This window comes from Antechinus flavipes, chromosome 4 (assembly GCF_016432865.1).
Source record: "Antechinus flavipes isolate AdamAnt ecotype Samford, QLD, Australia chromosome 4, AdamAnt_v2, whole genome shotgun sequence".
In the NCBI taxonomy this organism is placed as follows: domain Eukaryota; kingdom Metazoa; phylum Chordata; class Mammalia; order Dasyuromorphia; family Dasyuridae; genus Antechinus; species Antechinus flavipes.
Genome location: NC_067401.1, coordinates 339,194,769 through 339,207,868, shown reverse-complemented (window position 1 = coordinate 339,207,868; position 13,100 = coordinate 339,194,769). Strand labels below are relative to the sequence as shown.

At 37.5% G+C, this 13,100-nt stretch overlaps 1 protein-coding gene across 1 annotated transcript in view; it reads right to left on the bottom strand.

Moving 5' to 3' along the window:
- MTHFD1L (methylenetetrahydrofolate dehydrogenase (NADP+ dependent) 1 like) overlaps window positions 1-13,100 on the bottom strand; it is a 203,085-nt gene that overhangs the window by 116,612 nt on the left and 73,373 nt on the right. Inside the window, exons 14-16 of the mRNA XM_051997936.1 lie at window positions 9,338-9,445; window positions 8,158-8,232; window positions 5,639-5,741 (exon numbers count right to left, since the gene is read on the bottom strand). Coding sequence (XP_051853896.1) covers window positions 5,639-5,741; window positions 8,158-8,232; window positions 9,338-9,445 — 286 coding nt within the window. The remainder of the gene's footprint in view (window positions 1-5,638; window positions 5,742-8,157; window positions 8,233-9,337; window positions 9,446-13,100) is intronic.

The following is a 13,100-nucleotide window of genomic DNA, read 5'->3' as shown; positions in this document are numbered from 1 at the left end:
TTCAACACCTGGCTGTCCTCCTGGTGATTACTGAACTGATACAAAAGCTGCTCCCAGAGACCACCAGGAAAACCAAATAAAGAACATTACAACAGTATATATTTGGGGCAACACTCATTCACTAGTTAAAAGGCTAGGTAAGAATTGAGGTAAATGGACTACTTTGCCTTCACAAAAGAATCAATCAGGGAAGGGAAGATCCTCAGAATTTCTGGCCAGAACTGAAATAATTGCTATTTATATTCTGAGTCATTAAAACCCAAACAATAGCAGATGAGCCTTGGGTCAATTGGCCCAATCAGTGAAAGCCAGGATGCCAGTGAATTTAAAGGTAGAATCTAGTAACTCCATTTGAATCTATCAAAGCCTGGTTTTTCAGAACTTTATTTCAAGAAATAATAAATGTAAACTATCTGAGGCAAAAGAATTAATTGTCCCAGTTAAAAAACAACAAATAAAACCAAAACAGTGATAGAATCAATAAGTAGGGAAGATAAAAAAGACAGCAAATGATAGCAAAATCAGTAAAAAGTTATGGAGCACACATTCATTACAGGACACTGCTATGGAATATATATCTACTTGGGCATTTGAATTTGTTTCATTAACAGAAAACACAGATCTCAGTAATACACAGAGGTTCCTCAAAAGCTGTGGCTTAATACCAAAATGTCTTGAGGCACAATTTCTAATCCAAAGCTTCCTTTCTAATCTAGTGATCTAATAAGATTTTTTAAAAATCTTAATCATAAAGGTAAGGTCTATATTTGTTGTAGTGAAATAAAAGGCTATGATCAAGTATTATGGGTTTCACCTCCCACATCATTAACACTACATAAGCTCAAGATGGTGAGACTCCATGCCCTGAGCAGTAACATGACACTTGTATTTATTGGAATAACTTTTAAAATTTGTCATGTCCTTTTATACTGATCCAAGGCCACAAAATACTTTGACTCATTCTACCTTCTCAGAAATAAATCAATCTGAGAGTTAGTATTTGGCATAAGTCACCATATGGAGTTTTTTTTCATACCACAATCAAAGAATTGAGTTCACTGCTGTATTTCTGAAATGAGATCTACTCATTTGATCTAATGAGATCACTCTAAAATGAGATCACTAATTGAAGACAGAAAGACACCAAACTTTTTATTTGACTTTTACCTGCTTTGTGTTTTTCCACAGAAAAATATCAATGAAGTTCTTAAAAAAAAAAAAAGAATCCCAAGCCTAATTCACAAATTATCTACTATAAATAATAGCTTAACACTGAATTTGAGACAAGCTGTGTACTAGTAGTGTGCTCTTGGGAACTTAAGAATAACTTTACACAACTAGAAATTTTTTAAAAGAAAAAAACTAAAAAAAAAAATTCCATACTGGATTTGAGAAAAATCTTGTTAGTCACTTTTTCATTTATAGAAACTACTATGCAAATGTGATCTTACATGTTTTTTTCCCCTCTCTCAACATTAATAAACTTGTAAAAAATGATTTAAAAAAAAAAAAACTTTCTTAGAACAATAAAATCCACTCAAGAAATGTGGCCAAAGCTTCTCCTGGACTAAGGCTTTGGCAAGACACAAAAGCACAGTCCTGTCTTTTGATCTAGCAACAGAGGAGAGGTTTAGCTACACTGATGAACTTGCAAACAAGGAAACAAAAATAAAACAACTGGTATTAAAGGAACAGAAGAAAAGTTGCAAACATTACAAAGTAGAGTGATAGGGAAAAAATTTCAGGGAAGAATAATTACTGGATCAGAGATTTAGAGCTGGAGGTCAGGCAGCTAGGTGATGCTACAGTGCCAAGTCTGAAGTCAGAAAGACATCTTTATGAGTTCAAATCTGGTTTCAGACACTTACTAGCTAGGTGACCCTGGGCAAGTCACTTAACCCTGTTTGTCTCGTTTCCTCATCTGTCAAATGAGCCGGAGAAGGTAATATCAAATCACTTCAGTGTCTTTACCAGAAAACCCCAAGTGGGGTTATTCTGACACCTTCAAATGGGTCAGAGTAAGAGTAAGACATGATTTAACAACCTCAAAGATTTTCTAGTTTAAACCCTTCATCTTGCAGATGAGGAAGTGAGGCCTAATGAAAAGAATGACTTATTCAAGGTAAAGGAAAGAATAAAGAAAGGAAAGAAAGAGAGACAGATGGGTGAGAAACAAATATTTATTAAGAACTTGCTTTAAGTGGCAAGCACTGTGCTAGAGACCTAACAAAAATTGTCACAGATGATCTTTACAACAGCCTCATGAGGTAGGTACTATTATTTCCCCTATTTTACAGTTAAGGAAACTGAGACAAATAAAGATTACATGGTATTCCCAGTGTCTAAGGCCAGATATGAATTCAGATCTTCCTAAATTCAGTCCTGTCTTCCAAACATAGCATACTTTTTACTAAATTCTATTGCTTCTCAAGGTCAGTTAAGCTGTGAAGTATAGGTATAATCAGGATCGGTGCAAAGAAACTTTTTAGGGTTAGTGAATGGGTCAGTTTGATTAGAGAGACCACATGTTGAGCAGCGGGTGGGAGAAAAGGTTATAAAAGATTACAAACTAACTCTGAAAAGTTTTGAATCCCAGGCTTTGATATACAAAATCTGGATTTGATCATGGAGGCAGTGAGGAAATCTGAAAGGCTTCTGGGTAAATAAGTGATTAAAAAAAGAGCAGGGCTTTTAGGATGATGAGCCTGAAAGCAATGTGCTATCACAGAAGGGAGGGAAAAGACAGCAGGAGGGTGAATAGCTAGAACAATGTCAAAGTACTTTGTAAACTCAATAGAGGAAAAGCAGGGCAAAAGAAATTTCAGGGTAGGAAGATTCAAGTGAAGTTGTCATAGAAGGCAACCACAATCTCTAGCCAACTCATTTAAGTCCCAGGGAGCTATTTATACTGTTGATGTTGATTCTTTAATATTGAGACTACTCCCCTGGAAATTTGCCACTAAGTCTGGATGCACAATTGTTTGGGAACTAAGCTAAAGAGTTTTTACTTTTTTGGGTAAATTCCTCTGGACTAGATGATTGGAATGGCTTTACTTTAGGAAAAGCATTAAGAGAATGCCGTTTCCTCTCAAATTAAGTCTTGTGTATCCAGGCTGAGGCTTTAGGCACAGAAAACACATACTTGGAAGACAGCTTGGGTGGAGATCTTTCCATGCTGCAGAGATCTGTGATGCTAAACATCTTTGCACTGAGACAAAGACTAGGATTTATCAAATTTGTACATCACACAAAACTGAGTGATAGTTAACACCGGGGACAGGGACTATGTTTTTACCTTCTTTTCTGAATCTGGCACTTAGCAGAGTGCCTGACATATATAGTAAACACATAAATGCTTCCTGACTGACATTAAGAGGTTCCAAAAAAATATTAACAGACTGAAACAGTTGGTAAAATGAAATGTAATAGGGATAAAGGTTTCCTCCTTCTCTCCTACCCCCCTCCAAGTGCAAAAACATTCACAAGTACAAGATGGAGATGTTCTGACAAGACAGTAATGTAAACTGGAAAAAGATCTTGGTGTGTTAGTGGACTCCGAGCTCAAGCTGATTCAACATTAAGCTATGGAATTCAAGAAAGCTAAAAAAGTACTTAGGAAAAGGGAGGGAAGAAGGGCGAAAATTTAAAATGTAAAAAAAATATAAAATATGAATGTTAAAAATTGTCTTTAGATGTAACTGAAAAAATAAAATACTATCTACTGTAGGGGAAAAGGAAGCTCAAGTAGTCTAAGACTAAGACTAATTATAAGAGATAAATTGTCCAGGACCCATGACAGTGTTATGAAGGATTATATTCAGTTCAAAAGGATGGAAGCCCTCAAAGTTATGCAATATGACAACCACAAAAGAAACGGGGGATAGTTAGCCTGGAGAAGAGGAGAATGTGGAAACAGGATAGCTGGTTTTTTTTTAACAGCTGTATGAAAGGATATCCTGAAAAAGAAGGATTAGATTTGCTCTCCTTGGCCCAAGGAGGCAGGCCATAGTTCTATAAGGAGGCAAATTTGGGTTTGATAGGGAAAATTTTCTAAAAATGTAAGCTATCTAAACTGGAATGAACCTCAGATGTGAACTGAATTTCTCCTCACTTGAGATCTTAAATTTTCTTTTTTTTAAATGCTTTTTGTTTTTACATAATTTGCATATAACTCCCTATTTTCATTAGGCAAAAAGTTAAGCAGAGTTAAGACCACAGTCTGACGATGTATATGATTTTTACACTCACAGAACCACACCTTTTCCCCCATCCCCCCAAATAAAAAAATCATGATACATTTTTGTAGAGGGCCTGAACTCTGAAAATGTATACTTGAATCAAGGACAGAAGGGTGCTTATATTTAAGCACCTACTCAGTGTGAGATGATGGTTCTCTAGTTTACATATACTTAGTACTTAGTATGGGGATGTAATGGTTCTACAGTTGACACATGCTCAGTGTGCTACAGTATTGTCATTGTACTAAGGTATATAAGGGCTGAGAGGACTTGAAATAAGCAGACTCTAGAGATAAACTCCAGTGTGTGTGTGTGTGTGCGCCCTGCAGCTGGAGCTCAGACTCCAGAGAAAGCTAGTCCAGATATGACACATTTTCTTGGTACTAGACATCTTCAAGCAAAGGTTAGATGATTACTTATTGATGAAAACACAGGATTCTTTAGGCACATGGCCTGAATGAACTCTGCATCCCTCCAATTAGATTCCACAATGTTATTTCAGTGGCTCTCTGGAGCATGGAAGTGGCTGAGGTCTTGAAAGCTGACAGAATAGCACAAGTTCTCACAGGTACTAAGCCAAGCTGGAAAAGATTAGATTACAAGGGGAAACTCTCTCCTAAGCTTCAGAGAAGTCTGGTATGAAGTGATTTAGCCACAGCAACTCATAGGGTTTCTTTATTGAGAAAGATAAAATTCAAATTTGGCCTCAGATACTTGACATTTACTAGTTGTGTGGTCCTGGGAAATGCATTTAACTCCATTTACCTGCCCCCAAAAAGGTTCTATTGTTAGAGGGAAAACTTCTTTCCTGCTTGCAATTTACACGAGTTTCAATACTCCCAAGGATACTTGCTTAGTGATCACCTTATGCAGAGAATTTATATTTACAAACTTTATATTACGTTAATTTAGACTTGTTCATACTTTTCTCTATAGATATTTAACTTTATTAATTAAAATATTCAATACACAATCAACACAGTGGCTATAAAGCAAGGCTCTGTACTGGGAGCTACCTTGTTTGAAAACTACCTGCTAATCTTTCCCCACTTCTGTGACAGCACACTACTTTCAGGCTCATCCACCTAAAAGCCTTGCCTTTGTTAGATGTACTAATCAGCTGATTCCACAAACCCCATTGAAATAGGTTATTTATTGCAGTGCTTTAAAAACCCCATAATTCTTAAATTCAGCCTTTGCATTAACTTGGGTGGGCATAACAGAGTCCCTTGTCAGGGAGGAGGCATTTAGTAAACATTCACTGATAGACTGATTGAAGTCACTTAAGACTTGGTTTCTTCGGCTACAACATGGCGATAAGATACTTTCCCTACACATTACAGAGAACTATGCTGAGGGAAGGGTTTTGTAGATCTTGAGAACATCATAAATGTGACTACCTCTCTGCCACGTGATGGTAGAAGGGTCAATGTCAAGCCGGGCAAATCTGGTCATTTCCTCTTCTGTCAGTGTGCTTGGATCAGTCTTATTTATTCCTAATTTCTACAAAACAAAAACAAAAACAAAAAACCCCCAAAATAAGAAGATGCAATGAAACTTACCAAATGTATGCTAGACAACCTTTTCTCTTGGTTTTAGATTTTGTCCTTACAAATCTCTACATACTACTTTATATGACCATTATGTTTAGGGGAGAGAAAAAATTCTGCCAGCATAATTGACAATATTTCATCAGACTAACATTTATAACCATTATTTCAAATAAAATCTGTATCTATACTTTTTTCCAGGCAGTTTCCTTTTAATTTAGCAAAAAATACAAAACATTTTTTTTTAGACCTGCATATTTCTCAGTAAAACATTACTTGTAAGATATAACTCTCTAATGAGAAAAAGAATAGGGAAGGATAAAAAGCCTGAAAGTTAACACTAAGCAAAAGAAAATATGTTACATGTGATATGAATCAAAGGGGAATGGTATACCAACCATGATCTCCCAAATAGTTGAATATTTCAAGTGATAGTATAGTATACAAGTACTTATAGAGTAGTTTAAGAAACTTCCCATAGCTTTAATCAGATTTCTAATGTGGAAAAGAGAGGTTAATGTGGTAATGTGGACCAGGGTTAGGCTTGAAGTTAGGAGGTCTTCAGTTGGAATACCTCCTCAGATGTTACTAATAGCTGTGGCCCTCCACAACTGGCCTCTAGTGACCTCTAAATTATTTTTAATTTTTAAATAATGGGCCTCTTAAAAATTCACATTTTTCCCAAAGTGAGGCTTTTAAGTCTATATTGACTGGGACAGGAATTAATTTTTCCTTGCCTATAACTTACAGTGGGTTCCTATTCTCTTTAAGTTCCACTTGCCCAGTGAGGTCTCTTCTGTGTCCAGAGCTGGGTTTTGATATAGCATTATAAAGAATATGTTTACATGTTCATCTTGTTTATATTAGCAGCACACTTGGTAACTACAGAGGTAGATTTTTTTAAATAAAAATTACGCAACTTTCATTTGGAATCAGGATTGTAAAGCTTTGAACCCCATCTTTTGCTACGTAAGGACTGCAAAACATGACAATCATAGTTAGACTTTTTCTTTGCTAGAGAAGTAAAGCAAATCAATATAATAATTAATATGTACCCAGACTATAGGACTTTAGAAACAATTAAAAAACGTTTTTAACTCTTCAAAAAGCAAACTCATGTCATGGAATTCTTTCCCGATCTCCTCAGCTGCTAATCCCATCCTCACTTCCCACATTTTATTATTTATGTTCCCTTTTCAGACTTTTTTGGCAAAGATACTGAAGTGGTCTGCCATTTCCTTCTCTAACTCATTTTACAAATAAGGAAATAGAGGCAAACAGAGTTAAGTGACTTGCCCAGAGTCACACAGCTTGCATCTGAGGCAGATTGAAACAAAGGGTTTCCTGATTCTAGGTCAAGCACTCTAACCCATTGTACAACCTAGCTATCCTTGTATTTACTTTGTATTTACCTATATGTTGCTTGCCTTTTCCCAAACATTATAAAATCTCTCCTCAAAGAGAGTTTCAAATTCAAATCAGATTTGTACCTTTAGAACCTAGCACAGGGCCTGGCACACTTTATTGACCTGTAATGCTAATTTCATTGATATAGAGGGAACGACTGATGAGAAACTCCTGCAATCAAATGCAGGCTAGCATCTGTTCTGCAATTTAGAGTCTACAGAATCTTCTCTGGGGATGTGACTGGCCAATAGTCAGACCCAGCCAGTGTATGCGCTTGAAATCCAAGGATTCCTGATTATAGGATAACTCTGCTCCACAACACTCTGTTTCTAATTCCTGGGGTAGAAGAAGCAATTAACAAACCTTTGGTGACAAATGGAATGACTGCATGTATTTTTGTGGCTGTCTTGATTAGTTGTATACAACCCTCTGTGACCCCATTTAGGATTTTCTCAGCAAAGATACTAGAGTGATTTGTCATTTCTTTGTCCAGCTCATTTTACAGAAGAGGAAACTGAGACAAACAAGGGTAAGTAATTTGATTAGGGTCATGGAGCTAGTAATTGTCTGAGGACAAATTTGAACTGTTCCTCTCCTGATTCCTGGCCTACATTTTATCCACTGTACCACTGCCTGGTTATATTCATAGCAATAACTTTTCAGTATTTTTCTAGAGAAAACTGAGGATAACAAACTAAAATGATAGCCCTTATGAAAATCACAAAAATTCTCATTTTTAGAGGAGAGGCCAAGTACACTAAAATTCTGATTTGCCTATTTGTTGACTCACTAGAAACTTTGCAGCACATATTAAATCTATCTTATCTTCAACTAAGTTTCAGAATACAGAAACCAAATGGAAGATAAAACAATTGCTAATGTGCTTTAAAAGGTTTTCATTTTATTCTTCTGCAGTCTGTTCTCTACATTTCCCCACTTTGAAACACAAACTGGAAACTTACTTTCAACCGCTGGAGCTGAATGTTTGAAAACTCTCTCACACCATTTACTAATGGCACCAATCGATTAAACAGAGCCTGAGAACCAATGAAAAAGACAACAAAATCAAGTTTAAGGGACATTTATAACTTGCATCATTTACAACATGACATAATGTTATCAGAGATTTAAGCTGTTTAAATCAGAATCCACTAAAATCCTTTGGCTTAACATTAAAAAGATGAAATTTTAATTTTTTCAAGAAAATTTGGCCAAATTTGAATAATATTACAATCAGTTTGTATGAATACAATTCCCTAACAGAGATGTTTAAAATTCTTAAATTAACATCTGTCTGGACATGCGTTCTCTATTTCTCATACCACCACACCAAGTCTTAAAGTACACACAGAAGATGTCACAATGCAATGCAGAAATGTTGAGAAAAATTATCTTCCTATCTAAACTCTCTCTACAAATAATTAACTGTAGTACATTTGTATACCTCATTTTTGAAATTTTTATCTCAGACTATTGAAGTCCCAAGAATAATATTTATATGTACCTGGCACTTAGTAGGCTAATAATAATAAATGCTTATTCCATTCCCCTTCTCTTCCCATGCCCTCTGAGAATGTATGATTTTTTTTATGTACAATTACAGTTTAGTATGTTTTACTTATATAGGCCCTCTATAGAACACCATAATGCTTAACTGCACTGGTTGGCTGTATTAAGGGAAAATTTTTTTCTTTAGCATGGGCCTGTATTTTGATCCTCAAAGAAACTCTGGAAGGTAGGAATTATTATTATTATTTTTAGTATCCTCATTTTACAGTTGCAAAAGCTGAAGCAGACTGAGATATAGTGGCTTGCTTGGAGTCACATACCTAAGGCTCAATTAGGTCTTTCTAATTTCAGATTTACTGCTGTATTCACAGTATCATTTAGCTGCCCTAATTTATTTTCATCATCATTTCTTATAATACCCAGCACAATCATATACTATAGCTTGTTCAGCCATTCCCCAGTTGATGGGTATCTCCTCAATTCGTTTTTGTAAAAGAGGAAAAAGTTCACAAAACTCAAAAATCAGTAAGCACACACTCCCTCCCCCCAATACATAGGTACATCTTTTTTCTTTCAATAACAGATTAGAGAAACAGATGACAAGTGAAGATGAAAATTGAGGGTTTTACTCACCTTATCTGTCTGAGTACTTTCATGTAAAATCCGTGTATCAATAGCAGCAGCCAGCAAATTATTAGCAGCAGTAATGGCATGAATGTCACCAGTCAAGTGAAGATTGAACTAAAAAAGAGATGAAAAATTTATTTTTGCTGTTCCAGACCATTGAATCAGTGTCCAGGCATTTCTGTAATTACAATTTCTTAAAGAAGAATAAGCAAAATGAATTGGTTACAAAGTTAAAAAAAAAACTTATTTTACATGTCAATCATATAATTAATACATATACATTCATGTATTTAAATTTATGAATATAAGTTTATAAAAAGGAAAAAAGTCTACTTTTTCCCCACATGAAAAAGGAAGACAATAGGAATTTTTAGGTGTACTTGTACTTCAATTAAATGTGAATGATCTCATTCCAAATAAAGGAATGCTGACAAAAACACTGAATTAAGACTTGGAAATTTTCTTTTTCTTATTTCTAAGTTACTATGCTTTTATTTTTTTAAAAATTCTAAGAAAATTTTATTGAGTTTGAAGTGATACCTAGCCTAAGTCATTTTCAGCTTTTTTTTCCAATTCACTTAATTATTAAGGCAATTCTTATCTTTTAAAATATATGTAACATTATTTTAGTATTTGCTTTTAAAAACTGAGTTCCCAATGAATGGATGTCCATCAATTGGAGAATGGTTGGGTAAATTGTGGTATATGAATGTTATAGAATATCATTGTTCTGTAAGAAATGACCAGCAGGATGAATACAGAGAGGCTTGGAGAGACTTACAGGAACTGATGCTAAGTGAAATGAGCAGAACCAGGAGATCATTATATACTTCAACAACGATACTGTATTTGTAATGGGCTGAGGTTCGGGTTGATGCACTGAGGTCCCAAGCACATGAAGCTAAATAGTAATTGGATCATACTCTATTAATATATAAGCTTGGAGGAAGAATGGCCCCGCCCACTCTTTGTGCAAGTCCTGATGTGTTGTATAGGAAATGACGATTTTGGTGGGTGGAGGCAGGGGAGTGGAAAAGGAAGGGGAAGGAGAGACTGCTTGCATTGCCACTGCAAAGGCCTTTCAGCTCAGGTCTCTCTCTGCTAGCTGGCTTCATATTGCAGCTGCCCATATTGCTATCGCAATCCTTATTCACCTCTTCACATCAATAAAGATTGAAGATTTTCCCCTTAACCTTAATTCCTGACTCCTGCTGATTTTAAATATGCAGTCATTACAATTGGCGCCCAAGCCCAAGGACCCTACTTTCACTGAAGAAGTCTCCAGTGACCAGGAACTTAGGTGAGTATAAGACAAACAGGGAACTTATTTTCTCAAAGACTAAAGCAGTAACCTTTTTTGGCTGAAATGGGACAGATTCTAGGTAAAGATTCTCCATTCCCCACCCCAATCCCTCCTCCCCCAATCCCACCCAGGAGTGGTGCTATAGAAAGCCTGCTTAAGCTGATAGAAGATCAAGGGCTACTTATAACTTGGGAACAGACAGCTAGACTTCTTGGTACATTAAAACGCACCTCCCCTTGGTTCTTAGAGGAAGAGCAAATCTCTCCAGGTAATTGGGCATTGGTTGGTCAACAGCTCTAACGGTCCTCATTCAATTTCCAGTGAGGCATTCTATTTATACAATATAATACAGTTGGCCTTAAGATACTGCATAAGTTCTAGGAGAAAAGGAAAAGGCTCTAGGAATAGCCAAAGGGGGAAGCCTGAGATAAAGAAGGAAGACAAAGAACAGATTAATGGCCATATCCCCACAGGGCAGGGAGACTTAAGTGAGGCTCAAGGGCGGGGTGAATCTGAGGCAGCTTCAGCCCCACCTGAGGAGCAGGTAATTGACTCTCCTCCATCAACTCCACCTTCTGGGATAGAGGGAGGAGGGGTAGTGGGGGGGAGGGGGGCAGTGACAGAACCAGCACCTCCCCCCCCAGCATCCAGCTGCTCCTATGACTAGATTGCAAAAGGGACTAATTAAAGCCAAAGCAAAAGGGAGAAATGTATTGGCATTTCAACACCACATTTTTCCGGTAATTCAACAGTTTCATTCCTCAGGTCAAGAAAGTAGAAGATACTCTCCCCTTTTGATATAGAAATCCTCAAAGACCTGAAAAAAGCTTGCTCTCTTTATGAGGCTACATCAGCTTATGTTAAGATGTTATTACAGAATTTAGCTTTTGAAATCTTGACCCCTAATGACTGGAAATCTATAGCAAGGTATGCCTAGAACCTGGACAAAACTACTTATGGCTTTCTGAATATAGTGAGCTCTGTAGGATACAAGCCCAACAAAATAGTCAAAGTGCAGTTCATGCTGCAATCACTTGTGACCTACTAACAGGTACAGGTCCTTATGCAGATGTCGCAGCACAAATTAGTTATTCTGTAGCAGCATATCAGCAAATTGCTGATAATGCTATCAAAGCGTGGGCTTCTCTTCACAATAAAGACGACAAGGGGGGGGGGGGGCTTCACAAAAATAACACAAGGGCCAAATGAACCCTTTGCTGACTTTGTGGGACGTTTGCAGACAGCTATCATAAGAACAAATGGAGAAAATGCAATAACAGACATTTTGATAAGGCAACTTGCTAAGGAAAATGCTAATGAGGTTTGCAGAAGAATTATACTAGGACTGCACAAGGATGCTCCTTTAGAGGAGCTCATAAGACGCTGTGCCACAGTGGGCACAGGTGCCTTTTATAGCCAGGCTATGATGCAGACTTCTCAAAATCCAAACATGAGAAGACAGAATCCCTCTTGGCAAGGGACTTCCAGAGAGACTCGTAGATGCTTTCAGTGTGGAAAAGTAGGGCATCTGAAAGCTCAATGTTGGTATAGAGATAGAATGGGAAAACAAAGTGGGAGAACAAGACCCCAAACCCCATGTCCAAAATGCAACAGAGGCTTCCATTGGGCCTCAGAATATAGACAGATTCAGGGAAACGGGATGAGGGGCCCAGCCCCAGGGCCCAAGGCAAAAAACACTTGGGGCATGATGGCAGTCAATGGTGCACCCAGAAAGTGCCTACAAGTCCAGTACCCAGACATGACCAATCAGCCAGAAAGCCATATGATGGAAGAAGGGGATTACACAGTCAACCAGCCAGGAAGCAACCTGATGGCAGAAGGGAATTACAATTGGGGAGAATAGAGCTGTATGCAGCTGGGACAACTGAGATATCCCCTGGAGAGGTGAAATCTGTTCCTCTCCAACCTATGGATCCCTAACCTCCAGGCACAGTAGGCTGGACCATTTCACCTTTTTGTACGTACAAAACAGTGTCCATCCACACACTGATGTGGGAAACTGGGGAATGTGTAGATAATATCCCAGTCACTAATACAGGTAGACAATGTGTGACTTATCACCCAGGAGAAGTAGTAGCATCAAGTTTACTCATACAGGATCCTAATAAGCAACCTGGTGATAGTCACCCAGATTCTGACTCCAGACCACAAAATCCAGGAATATACTGGACAGCAGCTGTAACAGCTCACCGACCTATGCTCATGATCTATATAAATGGCCTACCATTAGAAGGATTGGTAGACACAGGTGCAGATCGTACAGTTATTAGAGGTACCAACTGGCCCAGTCACTGGCCAAAGATTAAAGCAGACACCTACATGTCTGGCGTAGGAGGATCAATAGCAGCTGAAGTTGGTGCTGCCCCTATGAGATGGACTTTTGAAGGCAAAACAGGAGTTTTTACTTCTTTTATAGTTGAAAAAATCCCCATCAATCTGTGGGGA